This window comes from Pipistrellus hanaki, assembly GCF_964339955.1.
Source record: "Pipistrellus hanaki genome assembly, chromosome: 1".
Classification (NCBI taxonomy): Eukaryota; Metazoa; Chordata; class Mammalia; order Chiroptera; family Vespertilionidae; genus Pipistrellus; species Pipistrellus hanaki.
Window position 1 is genome coordinate 167,555,364 of NC_140503.1, and position 18,894 is coordinate 167,574,257.

General features: G+C 39.6%; 1 protein-coding gene across 1 annotated transcript; it reads right to left on the reverse strand.

Annotated features, from left to right (window-relative positions):
• Positions 1-2,612: 2,612 nt before the first annotated feature.
• Positions 2,613-17,958, reverse strand: EREG (epiregulin). Its single transcript, XM_084899023.1, has 5 exons — positions 17,723-17,958; positions 6,117-6,203; positions 4,590-4,713; positions 3,436-3,585; positions 2,613-2,879 (listed from the first exon to the last, which is right to left on the reverse strand). The coding sequence occupies exons 1-5, from the start codon at positions 17,769-17,771 to the stop codon at positions 2,798-2,800; spliced, it is 492 nt and encodes a 163-aa protein (XP_084755149.1). The 5' UTR covers positions 17,772-17,958; the 3' UTR covers positions 2,613-2,797.
• Positions 17,959-18,894: the final 936 nt, after the last annotated feature.

An 18,894-nucleotide genomic window follows, 5' to 3' on the forward strand; every position in this document is an offset into this window, starting at 1 on the left:
AACATCATACCAATTTGAATAACAGCTATGTTTTAGGTAACATTTTTCTCAAATTAAAATATTCCAGAACACTGTTTATATAAGCTGTTACTCCCTTTCTCCCATATAAATAATAGTAGAAAAAACTGAAAATATTAGGAAACAAAATAAATGCATTTTTTTCCAAGTGTACGGAATGGATATTGCATCAAAAATGACAAAGTGGATCAGACATTAGCTTTTACAAAGTGCAATATTGAAATCAATAGAAATTAGAAACTATAGTATTATGCATTTTGTTGCATGAAGATATATTATCTAACAGAAATTGATTTTAGCTTTCTTCCCAAGGACATAAAAATAAAAATCTGAGTTAGACTAGTCATGCTAGTGCACCATTTCTCCCATTGCTTTGACATTTGGCAGAAAGATGAGAGCAAAAAGAAAAATGTCTAGAATAGTAGTGTTCTATTGTACTATTAATGTTCAATATGTTATATATACAGTATATCTCAAATTTGAGGTAAAACCCTTAGTACTAATCATAGTACTTATGTTCTTGATTATAGAATATGTTAAGCGAGTTATTGTTTGGCCTTGGTAGGAAGCCATGAATTATCATATATACATTGGATTTACATTTGTTCTCAGTATTTTAGCTATGACTAGCCCCTTCTAGAAATATAGTGAGAAATCTGTAAAATAAGGAAGACAGACTAAATGTGAGCCAAAATATTTTCACTGCTTATAGGAAACATGAACTGATAGTAATAATTTTACTTTTATGTTTGCCTAGCATCCTCATTAAGGCAATTACTTTTTACTTATTTTTCATTCACAAAAAGCAATCTGGGTCCTGCCTTTTGATTATTTAACGTGTACTTCTAAGACTTAACTTTTGCAGGGGTTAGTTTTATTAGCATCCTTAAAAGAAGATTAAAAGCACACCTAACTACTTACAATTAGTGATGCAGTATGAGTTGAGATGCTTCAGATAAACTAATATGTAAAATTAATGAATTGAAGCTAATTTCTTGATTGGTCAATAAATACTCTGAAGCAATCCAGATCACTTAAAATAGGCAGACTTTGTTTATAGGGGTCAATAGGTATGTATAGGATTTAAAGTGTGTTTTAAGTTTTACATGTTTTTCATAAAGTAACAAATGACTATAATTTGATTAATTGAGCTCACATGTACATGTGTATTTATATGTGAATATGCACACATACACAAATATATACATATGTAATTTGTTTGTTCCCCTAACAGTAAAGAACCAGATTCAGGACTTTGTTTTTTGTTGTTGTTATTATTGGTTGTTTTTTCTATCTTTTAGGACTTTGGATAAGGATCATGTGAATGCACCAGGCTATGTAATGCAGGGATATATATGGAGTCAAGTCCTAGCACCTGGCACTTCAAAGGTTAGCCGTCATTTCTTTTATCTTTGTTGCCCTGGCACATGTCAAGACAAAAAGTTGAAAAGAATAGACCATCTCTGATCAAGCGTGTGATCCTGAGGTCTAGCATTCAGTGAGACAGTCTCCCATGTGGTCCCCAGGTAGTAACAGCTGTGGCTCCTTGTGCAGTTGTCCCAAGCATCCTTATTAATTCACTGAGACCATAGGCTCTGAGTATAGGAGAAACCATAGTTTCCTCTCAAAAATAAACAAAAGACAGAATATAAGGCTCTGGTTTCATCTCAGTCTTCATCATAAGGAATGAATGGTTAAGTCTAAATTCTAAAAACTTTCAAATAAATGCATTCATTTGGAAAAACACATTATGACTTATTTTTTCTTGTTTTCCCATGTTCTGCATCAGGATATAATTTTAAATATAGAATTTCAAATTCTATAAGAAGCTACTTACTTCATTTCTTAAGTTAAAAATTTCTTGGATGGAAAACAACTATTTCTGTCTTTAGGTAATATATATATATAACTGTTGTCTTGTACTTTAAAATAATGATTAATCCATCAAATTTTGGACTATAAATTAACCTTAGAATTCAGCAAAGCCCTTACAAAAATAAATACTCTTAAAAAGAAGCTCTAAGTGTGGGTTTTTTAAAAATTGTCTCAGAAGCAAGACGCTGTACAAAAAAAAAAAAAAAAAAAAAAAAAAAGGAACTCTGTGAAGCTATAAAAATATCTATTATTTGCATAGAAGATGGTATAAGCTGGTTCATTTTTCTTAAGGACAATCTGAGACAGGTGACTGGTATCCACAGGAGCTGGGGTTGGAATAAGGAATTGACCACATCCCCTCCAAGCAGATAAACAGTTAGAACTGAGGATGGGCCTGGAGAGAGCAGAGCTCTCCCCATTTAGTTTGTTTCAAATGTGGGGTGTTTAGCACATGGTCTATATTTGCTTCTCCCCAATTCCATTTTATTATTGTTCAATATATGACACAGTGGAGTCAACTTATACATCAAACTATGGTATACACAAACCAATTATCATTGTTTTGAGGAGTAGAAAAATATACTTATCAAATTGATTTGACCATATATTTAGGCTTAGAGAAATCTGTCCTTTGCTGACACTTCCTGAGCAACTTATTTGTAGCAAGCAAATAAGCTTTGAAGCTTTCAATAAAGCACTTAGCCCAAGGAAAAAAAATACCAATTTTCTTTCTATATTAGTTTGTATACATTATACAAAAAAAGAAACAAAAAGTTTTCAAATATATTAAAAATATACCATTGTTGATTTAACACATGACCCAACATAAATATTATTAATAAAATAGGAATATTAACATCAACAGCTTGCTGTGCATCCCGGCCCATGAGCTTGGTGGCACCACTCAGACTTGTGGCAACACCAGATCTCCTGAGGTCACCCTTTCATACTCGTTCCTTGACTTTTTAATTTCTCGATTTCTGTACCTGGAATATTCAGGAATGAAACTGTTAGCACTGTAATTAACAGTAATGAGAACAAAATATGTTAACAAAAGGAACATGTATATGGACTCTATATTTCTATTAGCCTGCCTTACATTTTAAGGTCCTAAGTTTCTGGGGTTATTAATTTATAAGGCTGCATTTTATCAAATACAAAACTCAGCCTGATAAATTAAATACAAGTGACTAAGTATAACACTGGCATCATGGCTTACGGCCTACTTTCATATTTATTATCATATTCAATACTGAGTTCTGTAATTAATGTAGGATGAGGAATTCTCTCTGTATTGTATAAGGAACTGATACTCCCAAGTATCACACTCCCTACGCATAAGGTCACATAGGTAATAAATAACAGAAATAATCACAGAACCAAATCAAGATGTTCTGCTACTACAACTTCTTCCTAAATAAAATCAGTGCAGAGTCCACCTTCTCCCTCGAAAGAATACTTTGTCCATAGTTTTACCCAGTTTAAAAGTCTATAGTGTATAAAAGTGACTGATAAAAACAGAGTGTAAACACGCTGGCTTACCATCTCCAGAAGTAGTATATGGAGCCGGCGACTAAGAGAAGAAGGAAGAGAATAAGAATCACGGTCAGAGCCACATATTCTTTGCTCAAGGGTTGTTGGACCGTTAAAAAGAAGTGTTCACATCGGGAACCAGCATAACCCACCTCACACCTAAAAAAATGCAAGAGAAGGATCAATAAATGTTCTTAAATCATGGCTATGGCTTAGATTTGTAAGCACTAATCTCATACTATGATGCAAGAAATCAACAAGGTTTGGCAAAAGATGAAAAGTAGGTCATCAAAGACTGACCTAGAACCAGGCCACAAGGTACAAAGAGCCCCACATTGCTCTCACGCTGAACTGTGGCATGGAAATGACAGTTCGGTGCAGCGGCCCGCTGACTGTCCATCTGGAATAGGGTTTTGTAAGTTTTTCAGGATTGAAGAGCTTTTTGTCTACATCAGTGGAATCAATCCCCAAAACAGAGGTTGATAAATGTAAGTCCAGTGGCAAGATTAGAAGTTGAGCTGCTATTGTGGCATATGTGAGAGGAAGGCAGCTGAAGCCCTCTCCAGTCTGTACCCCTGAAGTATCTGTACAATTTGAAAACCACTACTCTTTGCTCCATATTCAAAAAAAAAGACCTTTCTTAATAGAGCTTTTCATATATATATATATATATATATATATATATATATATATATATATGAAATTTTTTACATATAATTGATTTTTTACAGAGAGGAAGGGAGAGGGATAGGGAGCTAGAAACATCCATGAGAGAGGAACATTGACCAGCTGCCTCCTGCATCCCCCCCACTGGGGATGTGCCCCCAAACAAGATACATGCCCTTAACTAGAATCAAACCTGGGGCCTTTGAGTCTGCAGGCAGACGCTCTATCCACTGAGCCAAACTGTTTTCAGCCAAGGTACATGCCCTTGACCAGAAATGAACCTGGGACCTTTTAGTCCACAGGCTGACACTCTATCCACTGAGCCGGTTTTGACATTTTATTGTAATAGAACTTTTAATAGGACATATAAACTGTATGCTTGTAGTACATATAAACTGCTCCCCATGGAAATCTACTAGTAGAGTAACTTCAATAAATAAAAGATAGAGAAATCTAGGTTAAAAAAAAAGAGTCTGTTGTTTGTTTAGGGATATTACCTGCAGTGTTTTTCACTCATGTCCACCAGGAATATGCATTGTCCATGCAAACAGTAGCCATTCATGTCAGAGCTGCACTTTGTTATTGACACTTGAGCCACACGTGGACTGTTTTCTGTCTTCACTGTGAAGGAAATGGAGAGTTGAGTATATTTTATTGCCTTCTTGGAAGTGTGAATCATCCATTAATAATAGTAACCACTGATCTACTGTAACGAAGCAAGTCAGGTACCAATCAGCAGAGAAGAATTTTCAGGAGCACGGAGTCACTCTAGTGTCACACTCCCTTATCAATAGACACAACACGCCTGTCCAAAAGAAAGTGGCCAGCAGACTAACCCAGACAAACCTGGGGATTTAATTATCAAATGACAACATGTAAAGGTAGAAAAGGTAAGTTGAGGGACACACACACACACACACACACACATTATTACCTTCTATAATTTTTCACTGAACCAAAATTAGTCTAATTTTTTTCAAATCTCAAAATAATTCTGAAATTCATTATTCCAAAAGCAATTTTAAGCTGAATACATTAATTTATTTAAGATAGTTTAATTATACCATGACTTTTAAGCTAGCAAGGCTTGCTCTGGTTGTGCATTTCAGAATTGTTGAGGTTACCATCAAAGAAACCAATCAAAGCCTCCCAATATATCTAACAATGAGTCCCGAGCATGAACTGGATAAACCCCGGGTTACAGATGCCTCAGTTACAGCCATAAAAATAGGAGCTTTGTTAGAAACAGTGTTGAAACTTATATATTCACTTCAGAATATTTTAAGTTACTAAAACATGAAGAATGGTCATGACATAATTATTTTTAAGTTACATCTTGATCGCAATACTCTTGTTCAAATAATCAAAAAAGGGAGAAGAAGGCAGACCAAACCTCCAGAGCGCACAATGTTGAAGGAAGATAAGTCCCTCAGCATAGATAACATTGGGCTCAATAGCTCCGGATAACCCTTGACTCAATAACTCAACAACCTTTGACTACACATCAGAGACCTCTGGAGTCCTTGAGAGAAAGACTGTGCATCCCTAGGCCTAAGCAATGTGTTTGTCACTTAGTAAGTAATCCAGGAATGTTTCTGAATGAGTGCTGTGACGACAAAGACAGAACATCACTTGTCCCTCTTACAAAAATAAAATGAAAAGGCACTGATGATCTACTGTGTATAATTTCAATGTTCCTATTTTGCCTGGGACTCAGCCTGTAACAATGGTTTCTCAGCAGAGCTCTGGGGAATGGCTATAGGGAATCTGATTTTCTTGTTCCTTATCTCTTCAAGATCAAATTTCCCCATATAACTACAAGCACAGTCCCTCTTCCTCCAATTTTTGTTTTGTATGTTTTCCAGGTTGCTAGTTTATAAGGGAGTTAAGAAATTTGTTAACACAGTAGCTATTCTCTCTCCTCCCCCCTCCCCCACTTTCATATGTATTTATAGTCTTTGAGTTTGCATTTTCTGTTAACAATATGTAATCCTCTGAAGCGCTGTTGATAAAATTGGGCTTACCTAGAGCTGTGCAGTTGTCTTCAGATTCTCCTGGGATACACGAAGGAATCACAGTGGTTCCGAGAACTATATGTAGAAGATAAAAACCTGTTTATAGAAAAAAAATCAAATATGTAATTAATGCTTCAAGGATAAAAAGCTTGGTCAGATTTCCACAACAACGCAGCATTTGGAATTTGGTCCATGAAAACCATTAAAAAAATCATTCCTGGAAACAGACATATGATTGAAAATGAACCCCCAGGTCTTAGGTCCAAGGGTAAAAGCCTTGGCATTGTATTCATAGTTAGCTACAGATTTAATGTGCTTCAGATGTTTCACAGGAACCTTTTCAAAGACCTGATTTTGAAGTTTGATACCGTAAGAAGTTTAGAAATTCAAAAATTGTAGGATTTCTAATGTTTTATTCCATGTTATGTTTGAAGCAATGCTCCAAGAAAGAACCTATCACAAAAGAATGATTTAAATAAGAATCAGGTTCTACTTATGCTATCAACTATGCAGGACTCTCTACCTAAGATACATTCCTCGTTGACTTAAGTGCCTAAATTCTAAATTACTCTTGCATTGTAAAATGTAATCTAGGCAAAGTCAGAATATATCTTATCTAACTCGGAATGTACACACGTACACTGAGCCATAGAACACAGTTTCTGTCAGCCCATGAAACATTTGAACAGAGTGTTTCATCTTGTATCTCCAATGAAAAGGTAAATATTGGAAAACAGGCACCAGAGTAACTCAAGTAGTTTCTTCATTATGTAGAAAGCATAAGATGAATGCTTTTAATCGCATAGGGCATTTATTTAAGAGAGTTTAGTCTTATCTGTTTAGTAGTCAGGTATTCTTACTTCAACTACCCTTTCCATGCTTATGAGTAATTCTAATATAAATATAAATGGTGGTGTTAGTAGTAACATTGGCAGCAGTTAACATTTTTTGAACACATACTATATGCAGGCATGGTTCTATCCTCCTTGTCTTTATTATCTCATTTAATCCCCTTATTGACACTCAGAGGAAGATACTATTGTTGCTATTAGACGTATGAGAAAACTAAAACATAAGGCGTTTAAGCAACTTTCCTAAGGTACATAGTATTGTTGTGAATGGGGCACTTGCAGAATTTGGAAACAGACAACAATGCTAGAGTATAATAGACATCACATGGAGCAAACAAGTGAACATGTAATTGAAGCAGATTATTTAATCCTAGAGGGGGGCAGCAAAAGGCAATCCTGGGAGAAAACTTAGCAATGTGGTTCCCTCCCTTAGTTTTTGAGGTAATTAAATAAAATGGTATTTTTTTTTCTGAAATAATACCTAACATACCAGAGATCCCCATAAATGTTCCTTCAAAGTCAACATCTAGTCTCTAGTGTTAGCAGGATATACAGGCAGTGCCCTCTACTGGTCTGTTCCAAGAATATTTTCTTTTTCTCAAAGGAGTCATGTATTTATTAAGCAAATTGCATGGGTTTTGTTTGTTTGTTTGTTTGTTTTTTGGTTTTGGTTTTTGTTTGTTTGTTTTTGCATCAGCATCATAGTTTGTAATTTAATGTTTCATACTTGACATTCTAACAGAGCTGTGAAAAAGTTATTAGCCCCAAATAACCTTAATGCAGTTAAATTAAATGTCTCATCCAAGACCAATTATCCAGTGACCATAGAAGATAAGAATCAGAAATGCACCTTCTGACATCAGGCCTCATCATTTTTCAATGATCTGAAAATACTTTTTGAAGTTTAGAGCTAACTCCTCCTTCTGCATTTCTACAACAATGTAAATCCTGCTTCAATTAGAGGGGAGGGGGGAAACATCTTTTTTTAGTGAGAAAAAAAAATGCTAAAGTTTGGATTTCATTGTCAGTTGAACAGAAATGAAAAAAGATTAATTTGTCCTCATGGAGAATGAGCTAGAATCTTATCCAAGTCCATTTGGTTCTACATCTCAGTATAATTTTGCCGGGTACTCTAATGACTGAAGAATTTAATGTATACAGTCTGCTCAACACAAACTGAAGTTCTAAATAAGTGCTTTTACATCCTTGACCCTCCTATTCTTCCATGTTTCTTCAACTGAGGAGTGCTTGGAGGTAACATTACTAAGTCTCCCACCAGGAAAGGGCCAACCAGGTCCATTGTGCAAATGTACCCCTGAAGCTCATTGCTTTATTCTCTGCAGGAATCAGAAACTAGCCTCTCCTCTTTGGGGTTGCTTCCAGCTGCAACCTGCGACAATATTAGAATCCAGCTAATTGTTTGGGGGTGTTGCTTCTCCTTTTTTTTTTTCTTTTTAGGATTTTAGTAGTTCATTTTCCCACTGTTGGACACTTTGTTCCACTTGGTCAGGCCACAGGTGAAATATTTGTCTTTGTGAATTAAAGAATGTTCAGTGCAGGGCGTGCCTCCACAAAAACTGGGCTCTCCTAACCTGTGACACTCCCTTGGACATAGTCCATCGCTCAGGATGGTTTCTGTGAGACTCACGACATTAATCCAACATCCGGGTGTTTTACAGAAGAAACTAAATAATTTTAAATGCTACTTTCAAAAACAAGTGTGTAGATTCTGGTTCCATCGTGAATGTGTGTAACCAAAACGGTAGCAAAACTAGTTCTAAATCATGTGTTCATCTGCACAGCTCTTTGGCTTTTATACAGTGGTTCTGAAGCTTCCTTCCACCTCACCTCTGCCCCAGACCTTTGCAAACTGGAGTAAAGGTAAAGGAGTAAGTGGAGAAGATTAAAAAAAAAAAAATTGAAAAACTCCACCATGAAAGATTCTGATATCTACTATCCTGTACCCTTAAGAATTACTACACATTATTTTAAAGCCATACAAAAAAGGAATAGATGCTAAAGTCATATCCATATATTTCTTTAATCTTACAGTTTTTCATGACTTTAGCACCATAACTTTAGTTATACTAATAAAAAGGTAATATGCTAATTAGACCGGATAGACCGGACATCCTACTGGATATCCTTCCGAACAAAGCCGTAGGACCTTGAGGGCAGAGGGCCAGGGGCCTGGAGAGGCTACGGTGTGGGAGAGGACACAGCATGGGCCAGTCCAGTGCATCAGCCTCTGCTGCAGAGGCAGTGGGGGAGAGGGCTGCCTGTCCCAGTCCCAGGGCTGCCCCTTCAGCAGAGACAGCCACAGAGGCAGCAGAATGGGCCCAGTCCCAGCACCACACCTCCACAGAGGCTGGATGGGGTGTGACCTGCTGTGCCTCAACCTCCCCCAGCCCCTCCCCCAGTCGGCTTGGCCCCAGATAGCCCCCCACCATCAGTGGGCGGAGGGCGGGGCCAGCAGCCATGATGGCCAGCAGTGGCGGCAGCAGCAGGGTGATGGAGTCGCTTCCACAAAGGGAGGCCAGAGACAGCAGCAGTGGTGGGGTTAAGGGGAAGCACTTTCCCTCGATTGGCCCTGACACCTCTCACAGAGGGATGCCAGACTGCGGTGTAGGCCCTCTCCCCACAGGTAGGACATCCTCTGAGGGCTCCCAGACTGTGAGAAAAGGCAGCCCCCCCGCCACCACCACCACCACCACCACCACCAGGAGTTTTTGCGCACTGGTCCTCTAGTTTGAACATAATGATCTCTCTAAGATTCAACTACTTGGGTCTGGATCCTTGAACAGGAGTCTTGCTAAGAAAATAACTCACTATGATACTAAAGATTTTGGATAGTGTCCTTGTCTCAGAACACAGGCCTAGTGGCAAGTTCACATTGGCAACTAAAACATGAGCAATTCTGCACAAGGTGAAACGGGGTAAATGATTTGTGAAGTCAAAATTAGCAGGTGAAACTTCTGTTTCATCACTGCTATAAAAATCAAAATCCCTTTCGAGGCCAATTTTTCTGTCAAACTTCCAAATGGGTTTTAGGATCCTGAAGCTCACCTATTCATCCTTCTGCCTTCACCTTTCAGAGACTGTGTCTCAGTGAAATCTCAACTGCGCCAGCAGGAAGTGGTGCTGGTGACTCACAGGATACAAACCACCTCTACCCTGTGAGTCAGGGCCGGGCCTACACCCTTACACAATATTGGGGACGGCACGCGTGGGAGAGGTTGAGTACCATTGCCTGAATGGGGGTAGCACTAAACGTTGTGGGCCCTGGGGCCTTAAGAAGTGCTTGCCCAATAGCAGGAGGGAGGCCAAATGTCAAACGTGTCTAATTACACCTGGTTTCTTTTGGCCTTGCTTTTTTTGCCCTCACCCAGGGGCTCCTCTAGAAGAAGGCAGGGACTCCGTGACTAGCCTGCCAGGTCAAGTCAGCAAAATCAGTGGCAGTTCCGGGAATAAGTAGGCTTCTCTGAAGAAATAATCAAGCACATACAAATAACCCAAAATAAAATGAGATGGGTTACAGAATAAAAGGAATGAATTTTTTTCTCCCTAATTTTACCTTTTATGTTTAGAACAAAATACCAGACTTATAATAAATTGTATTATTTGTCCAGTCCAAACAGGTAGTAAAACCCGTTTTATTCACATTTTTGCTATGGACTGCTAGATTTCCACCTCTTCTATGATGGTCTATAATTTGAGCATACGTGTTATGCCTCGTACACTTTGAAAAGTGAATATGCCTTTACCATTTCCACATGCTTTTGTTTTAAATTACATTCCTCTATGAGATGAGGTCTTGCTGCACCTTGGTTAAAATAACTGTAAAATCTTTACATTATGCATTACATAATGTAAAACACTACTGTCAGTACTCTCTAGTAACATCCTACTTTTCATATATTCATAAATAACCTTATCTTTGTTTTCAGCAACCACTCTCTTCTTACAGTTTTTCAATGTTAACTTTTTAACTAAACTTCATTAAAAACTAAATGTAAAGACCAATTAAAACTATTTGAGACCAAACAGAATGAAACCAGAGGTGGACATGATAATGGTAACAAATAAGTATTTCTTTTAATTTAGCCATAGGATCCTATTTGTCAAGGGAAAGGGAAAAACTTCATAGGCCCATGGCCAGCAAACTGGGGCTCGCAAGCCACATGCGGCTCTTTGGCCCCTTGATTGTGGCTCTTCCACAAAATACCATAACCTGGGCAAGTCTATTTTGAATAAGTGGCGTTAGAAGAAGTTTAAGTTTAAAAAATTTGGCTCTCAAAATAAATTTCAATCATTGTACTATTGATATTTGGCTCTGTTGACTAATGAGTTTGCTGATCACTGTCATAGGCCATCGTTTTTTTTCAATTCATAGGCATAATACCCTTCAATTTTGGTAGTGATTTCCAAATCATACTTCAAAATTCTCATTGCTACACAATGTTACACTTAAAGCTATTCAAATCAAGAGTCAGTGTGTCAAAATATAAGGGATTAGTTTATTTCTCCCTAAAATAGACTTAAAGATGTATCTTGTTCATGATAGAAATCTTCTCAGAATGCAGGAGGATGCATATCACCACTTGTGTAAAGGGTACAATGTTATTATTAGTCTCAGTGTCTGGAATTTTGTGACTTAAGAGCTCCTAATATGGGGCATGCATCCCCTAAAAGCCAGATACATTTCTAGAATATTATTTCAAATATTTTATTATAATTTTTTTTCCTTCCCAGATAATGTTATATGGATCTTTATATAACTTTTTTTAAACCTGTCTCCCTTCCATCTTGTTTCTCACACCTATCCCCATAGATCCAATTCAGAAATATAAATTACTACTACATTATTGTTTCAAGGGAAACATCTCCTAAAGGGGCCACAGTTAGGATTATGAGTATTTGCCTTCTTTTCATCGTGGTCATATTGTATGTGGCCTGAACCTTTGAATATGTAATGGCATCTTTAGAAAGAATGACTGTTATCACATGCATTCTTTCTAAAGGCCTAATGCCAGAAATGAATTTCCAAAGGAACTGAATTTTAATCAGCATTAAAAAAAGAGAGGAAAATATAAATACATAAAACTAACTTTAAAGTCTCAGAGCTAATTGCTTTTCATTCAATAAGACTGCATAATGCACCTAGCACATTTGAAGCTGATAAAAAGTTGTACTTCGTAAAAATATATTTTCGTTAAATTGGAGACTTCAACTTCAGTAAGAAGTACATATGCAACCGTAGTATAATGCTAGGATGGGAAGAACTTAGTTACACCCAATAAATAAAAAAGGAGAGCAGTTTTGCCTGTATTTTTTTTTAATAACTACATGTCTCAAATTATATTTGTTCAATACATATCTATTGAGGGTATTCTGACTGTATGGTATTGAACAAGATGCTGAAAGGAAAATTGGTGGGAAAGAGACAGCTCCTGTCCTAAGTAGAGTTAATGGGCTAGACACCTGGGATGAAGAGGAAAGGAGAGAATTCACAGATGATGTCAAGTTCCTGGCTTCTACCTATTGTATGAACCAATAGGTAGAATTATAAAAGGAGGCAGGGATAGTCGGCAAAGCAATTATATAGGAAGAAAGTATAAGTGGTGCCATCATAAATATGATTATTCATCATTATTCAAGACAAATGGTGCTTAAATCAGCAATAAAAATGGCTAAGTTGACTTTTTTAACACTTGAATTGGTTTTACGTTTGCATCCAACTTACCATTAATATTAAGTTTATTTGTCTTGGTAACTAAAGCATTGATTATTCAAACTTCGAATTATGAGTGCCAATGGAAAACCCACCCATTAGGCTAGTGATTCTCAATCCAGAGTAATTTTGTCAACCAGGGACATTTGGCAATGCCTGGTGACATTCTTCTGTGTCACAACTGGGGGAGGGGGGAGTGTGCTACTGACATCTAGTGGGTAGAAGCCAGTGATTGCTGCTAAACACCCTGCAAATCATAGGAAGACTCACATAAAAGGATTATTCAGTCTACAATGTAAATACAGCCAAGGCCCCAAAACTCTGCATTGGACACATGAGGAATGGAGTCTAGTTCTAGCTCAGAAACTAATTTTATTTCCCTGCAGCTGAGATTTCTTTTCTCTGAAAATAGAGACATAGGAATGGAGTAGGTTAGAGAGGGAGATGGAATTTAGATTAAATTACTCTAAGGTCCCTTTCATTTCTAAAACAATACTTTTCTTTCTTTTACTGACTATTCATCATTCAGTCATATCACTGCCCAATTTCTCTCTCTCTCTTTCTCTCTCTCTCTCTCTCTCTCTCTCTCTCTCTCTCTCTCTCACACACACACACACACACACACACACACACACACAGTGTGTGTAATTTAAAATATGTTTAAATTTTGTTAGGCATATCATCAGTGAGTACAGACATAAATGGGGAAACGTGGGAAGAATAATTACTAGGTTTTATCATAAACAACAAAATTGAATTTTAAAGAACTATTGATTAGTCTAAAAATATTTAGCTTCTCAAGTACATTTCCAAAGAACAGCTGGATGAGTTAAAACATAGTGGTGAGAATTCTATAAGTATCAAGCTTATCATGCATCCAACTAACATTTACTGAGTGTTTAATATTTGTGTGTCACAGTGTGAATGAAAAAAGATGAGTGCAGCATCAGTAAGGGGAAACGGGGCTAGATGCACAGTATTACTTGAAAAGGGCAGGACCACAGGAATGGGAGAGGTGTCAGGGGGCTGGGGGACAGGCTGCACATTTATTTATGTATTTTTATTTTATCTCATATTACTTATTTATGCCAGGGGAGAATGTGAACGAACACAGTCCCCCATTTCCACGAATTATGCAGCCGAGTTTCCCCCAGTTGGGGGAGTCTCAGGGGTCAGCACATCTGGAGTGTAATAGATACCCCTGGTCCTGAGAAAACCATCTTTGTGACCATGGAGTATTCCCTTAATATGTATATTTACCTGACAGGGGTTATCAGAGAAAGCTTAACACTTTTCTCTAGACTTAATGAGCAGAACCAAAAGTGAAGAGTGAGTTAGGGTCATCCCCAGCAGCGGGTCTGCACATTAAAAATGAAGCCTAATGTGAGGGATGGCACTTCTTTTTAAATTTGTTTTCTTGTTTTAAAAAATGTGAATAGCCGAAACCGGTTTGGCTCAGTGGATAGAGCATCGGCCTGAGGACTAAAAGGTCCCAGGTTCGATTCTGGTCAAGGGCATGTACCTTGGTTGTGGGCACATCCCCAGTAGAGGGTGTGCAGAAGGCAGATAATCAATGTTTCTCTCTCATCGATGTTTCTAACTCTCTATCCCACTCCCTTCCTTTCTGTAAAAATCAACAAAATATATATATTTTTAAATGTGAATAATAATACCTTTCCTGGTTAAAATGGAGTTATAAAGTTTAAATGAAGTGTTTTATAAGAATGCACTTGATGATGATGATGATGATGATGATGATGATAGACCTAATTTTAAAAGTTTTTTAAAAATTATTTTCTAATATTCAATTTGTTAATTCCATATACAATAACCTGATAACATTGTTATTATTATCTCCATTTTACAGATGAGAAAACTGAGGTCCACAAAGGAATAAATCTTTATGGAAGTAACAAATTAAAAAAAAACTGGGGTGTGAACCCCACATTCTATGTACTATCTATGTCTCTTGATTCAAAACTATCAAGTTTGACATATATAAATGTGTATATTTTTATATACGAGAGTGAGACTTTTTCCCTGATCTGGAGGATTTGCAGGAGAATTTGCATTTAACTCACTTTCATGCCTCAAATTTAAAATTCAGGATTTTTGTCCTAAAAAAAATAAGGGTTAACATTTTTTCTGGATAATTATCAAATCATCATGTGTATTATAGATGGTATCCTAGTTAATAAAGTCATTACTTTAACCTAGAATGTCACAGAACTTTTATTTGCCCTGTAAGTAGACACCCAGTCTTTCATAACACGTTGCCAGAGGACACTGAGTCTGCCATGTTACTTCACTTGTTAAAGCTTCCAGAATTGCCATACCAAGGGGATGGCTGTCAGGGTGCTCCTCCCCAAGGATATCACAGCTCTGGGGAGTCTCACCATTGTCTTCCTTCCAAAGGAATGTTCCCAGCAGAAATTACAACCATATTAATTAGACAATTTACATAAGTCTATATTCAGGATGAAGTCTTACAGATGAGGAAACCACACCTTAACTTATAGTCTCTTTGAAGAGGATTTCTTACATGACATTTGCATCTTTTGTGTGACAATTAACCAGGAAATGGGAGGTTCTTGGGCAAAAATGGACAGAAGACATTTACTTTTGCCATTTACTCTAATTTCTTTACTGAGCCTTAGTTTCTTCATTTGTCAAACTGGGCTATACATACCAACCTCATGCAGTTATTTTAAGAAGTGAGATGATATGTGTAAAGCACCTACCACACAACATAATTGGCTCACAGTAGGCATTTAGTAACTGTTAGTTCCCTTCCAAATTCCTGAATTTGGCCCCCAATGGGGGCACCCCAATGTTCATATGGCCAGATGATGTGGAAGGCAGCTGGGTACCGGGGTCAAAACTCAGACAGGAGAGGCCTGTCATCATGTTTACTGCCTAGAGGTGTCATCTCAGGTGTGCTACCATTCAGGCAGCTCATGAACTCTCAGGTCAACAGAAAAGATCTGAGGAGAGAGCCAATGTCTCACTGAGATCCATGCTTCCCATATTTTCAAGAAAATAAGTGTTTATTCTGCTCAATTCTCTGTCATTGTGCAATGAGGTATGGAGAAATTGTCTTGAAGATATCATTCAGGAATATGCTCAAAAGTCCATTTGGGTATCAATGAAAATGTTTTATTTTATAGATCAAGAGTCCCTAAGTATCAAAAAGACATATAAATTCCACAAAATGGAAATAATAAAATAGTTTGCTGGAATCTAGCATAAATGAAAAAAGTCATTTGGGAAAAGTATTTTTAGATTATATTTTGTTTGGTGGGGGAGAGGGGCAATTTCAGAGTTAGCAGATGACCTTACCTTTTCCCCCCAGGTGCTTTAGAATAAAACTATTGGACTTGCATACCTGCACAGAGTGTGGAGAAATGATATAGAACTTCAAACAGGAACTTTCCTAGTGGCAGAGAAACCTCTGAACGCACTGGGAAAACAGAAACTGACCCAGCTCATTTGGAAATGGGCTTGGCAGCTGATGAAATAAGTGAACTATAATTAAGTAATGCAATAAAGGAGTTAAGCACTTTCATGACAACAAAAACACACACAACATAGGTGGGTAGTAACCAGGTTATTCATAGGCTCTTGCTGTCTCAAATTAGAATATTTAATAAGTATCCCAGAACAGACACAGGGCATTGTTCAGAGGCCACCTCACCTGTGAGGGGGGGAGCGCTAAGCCACTGTGACCTCTAGGTTACGTTCTAACTCTAGGAAGACGGTCACCTCTCCAATTCTATTATTTTCGCAGAGATTTAAAAACAAAGACAGGCAGAGCCACTTTATGCGCTAGAGAACCTTCTACCGAGTCCTCAGCACAGTTTTGGCAGAAATCAGACATCCAGTTTCCACTTACATTCCTGAACTTGGACAAGTTCCACTATGCGGAGTATGCATTTCATCAAGTCTCAGCCCCTGAGATAAGGCGTGTCGAAATAACAATTTAACTGTCACATCCTGCACAGGTAGGTAGGAAGGTGGGTAGGTAGGTAGGTAGGGGAATTCACCTCATTGCAAGCCCAGAAAGAATGCGGGACTGGCAAGTTTTATTTCCTTATTTAAATCTTCATATACAGCTCCAAATTCCTCTTGAACTTTAAGGAATGAAGGAGAGAAGCAATCTATATGCTTTTCAAACTAGGAAGCTTACACTAGATATCTCCCCTATCCGACACCCTCCCTCCCCCCCCCCCCCCCCCCCCCCCATTAACTCATTTCAAATAGGACGATGACAGGCAACAAAGCACACAGCACACCCAGCGGTTACAGGCTGTGGGGTGCCATGCCTGCCAGTGGAAAGCGCTGACCAGCCAGGAGGTTTCAGGGACAAACCCGACATGGCAGGTGAGAGGATGCATTGGCGGCCAGGAGCTCCAGGACCTGAGCGCGTCCCTCCGCTCCAGGTAAGTGACAACAGCGGTTTCATTCTGCGTGGTCTGAGGCTCCAGCCACCCCCCCAACCCCCTGCGCCCCGGAAAAAAGCTCAAGCGGGCTTGTCTTAGAAAACAGAAGGCCAAAGGGCAGGAAAGCACTCCTTTCCAAAGCGCCCCCCCCCCCCCCGCCCCCTGCCCTCTGTGCCCCAGTCTCCTCTCCTCCCGCCCCCTCCCCACCCCTGGCCCCTGCAAGGAAGAGCGCCACTGGAAGTGTCAGCAGTGCGTCCAGGTCTTGGGGCTCCTACAACAGCCAAGTTAAAACCCAAAGGCTTTTCGACCTTTTATGCTGCCTAACACGGAGCTGTATAAAGTCATGCATGCCATATATACAATAATTACCAATGAAAAGCGTTTTTTTGTGTTTTTTTTTTTTTTAATACCGAGTCCCCTCCTCCCAGACCCCACCCCATTGCAGCCCCTTCTGGAGGGACAGACGGACCCGCACGCGAGGGACATCATTTCCAAGTGTGCATGCACCGTGGCCGGTGGGAAACTCCCCGAAGGTCCATGACAAGTGAAGGCGGCTGCACAGGTGCCCCCTGGGCACCAGGCGGCCGGGCTTACCCAGGCAGAGCAGCAGCGCGGGGCCGCGGGGGGCGAGGCGCGGCTCCATCCCGGTCCGGCGGGGCGGCGGAGACGGGCGCCCGGGCTCAGCGGGCAGCGGGCGGCGGGAGGGGGCTCACCGGCCCGGCTGGAGCGCGGGTGTCCTGGCGGCGGCCTGAGCGCGGTTGGAGAGACAGACGGGAGAGCCACCAGTCTGTCCTGTTCCCCTGACACTGGTCTGTCCTGCAGTTGAGCTCACTTGCCCCGCGACTGGACTTTTATAAGAGCTCGGGGCGGAGCCTGGGGCTGAGGACCTCCTAGCCGGGCGAGGTGCAAAGTGTCCGGAGTTTCCCAATGGGCCGCAGGGAGGAGTGGCCAGCGCCGCGTCCGGATGTCCTCCTCCCTCTCCGAACACCTGACTGAAAAAAAATGCCCTTCGTGTTAGCCCGGGACTACTCCCCAAACTTTTCCATCTTCCCCTCTGACTCCTCAGGGTGGAGGTGGGGAGCGTGGACCAGATGGGTCGGTTTGCTCGGTGGTGGGGTCACTTGTCTGAAGAGTGGGTGGCTTTGGTTGCTCTGGGTGACAGGCATAACTTGAACCCAAACCAGCGCTGGTGTTCCCAGTGATGGAAAGGATGTGTGGTTTCTGCCCAAACTCTGTGTGTATGTGTGTGTGTGTGTGTGTGTGTGTGTGTGTGTGTGTGTCTTTCATATCCACATCTTCCTTCTCGGTGCCTCTGTTTCCATGGTATTACATGCATTTATGGCTTCAGTGGAGCTAGTCAGTAGAAGAAAGCCCTAAATTACAGATTTCATTCCGTCCTATTTGCTATCCATCAGACTATTGCTTATGATTTAACTTCCCCCAATTTTTTTTCTTTTAATCCCAACACTTTCTCATACAAAATCTTTCAGTGCCTGCCACCCAGTCTTTTCAACCTCAGCTCCCACTAGTTCGACAAATCGCCTCAGCCCAGCCTGTCTGGAACTCACCACACCCTTACCTATTCCCACTTTCCTGCCTGTGCTGATGGAGTCACAGTTCAGGGGAATGGCTGACTCTTACTGGAGCTACTCAAGTCCTACTCATTTTCTCAGTTCTCCTCAAAGGCCTGGGTTTCCTGACCTTCCAGATATCTCTTTTCATTCTGACTTCTTACAGCCATTATTTTTTATCTTCCACCTAAACTC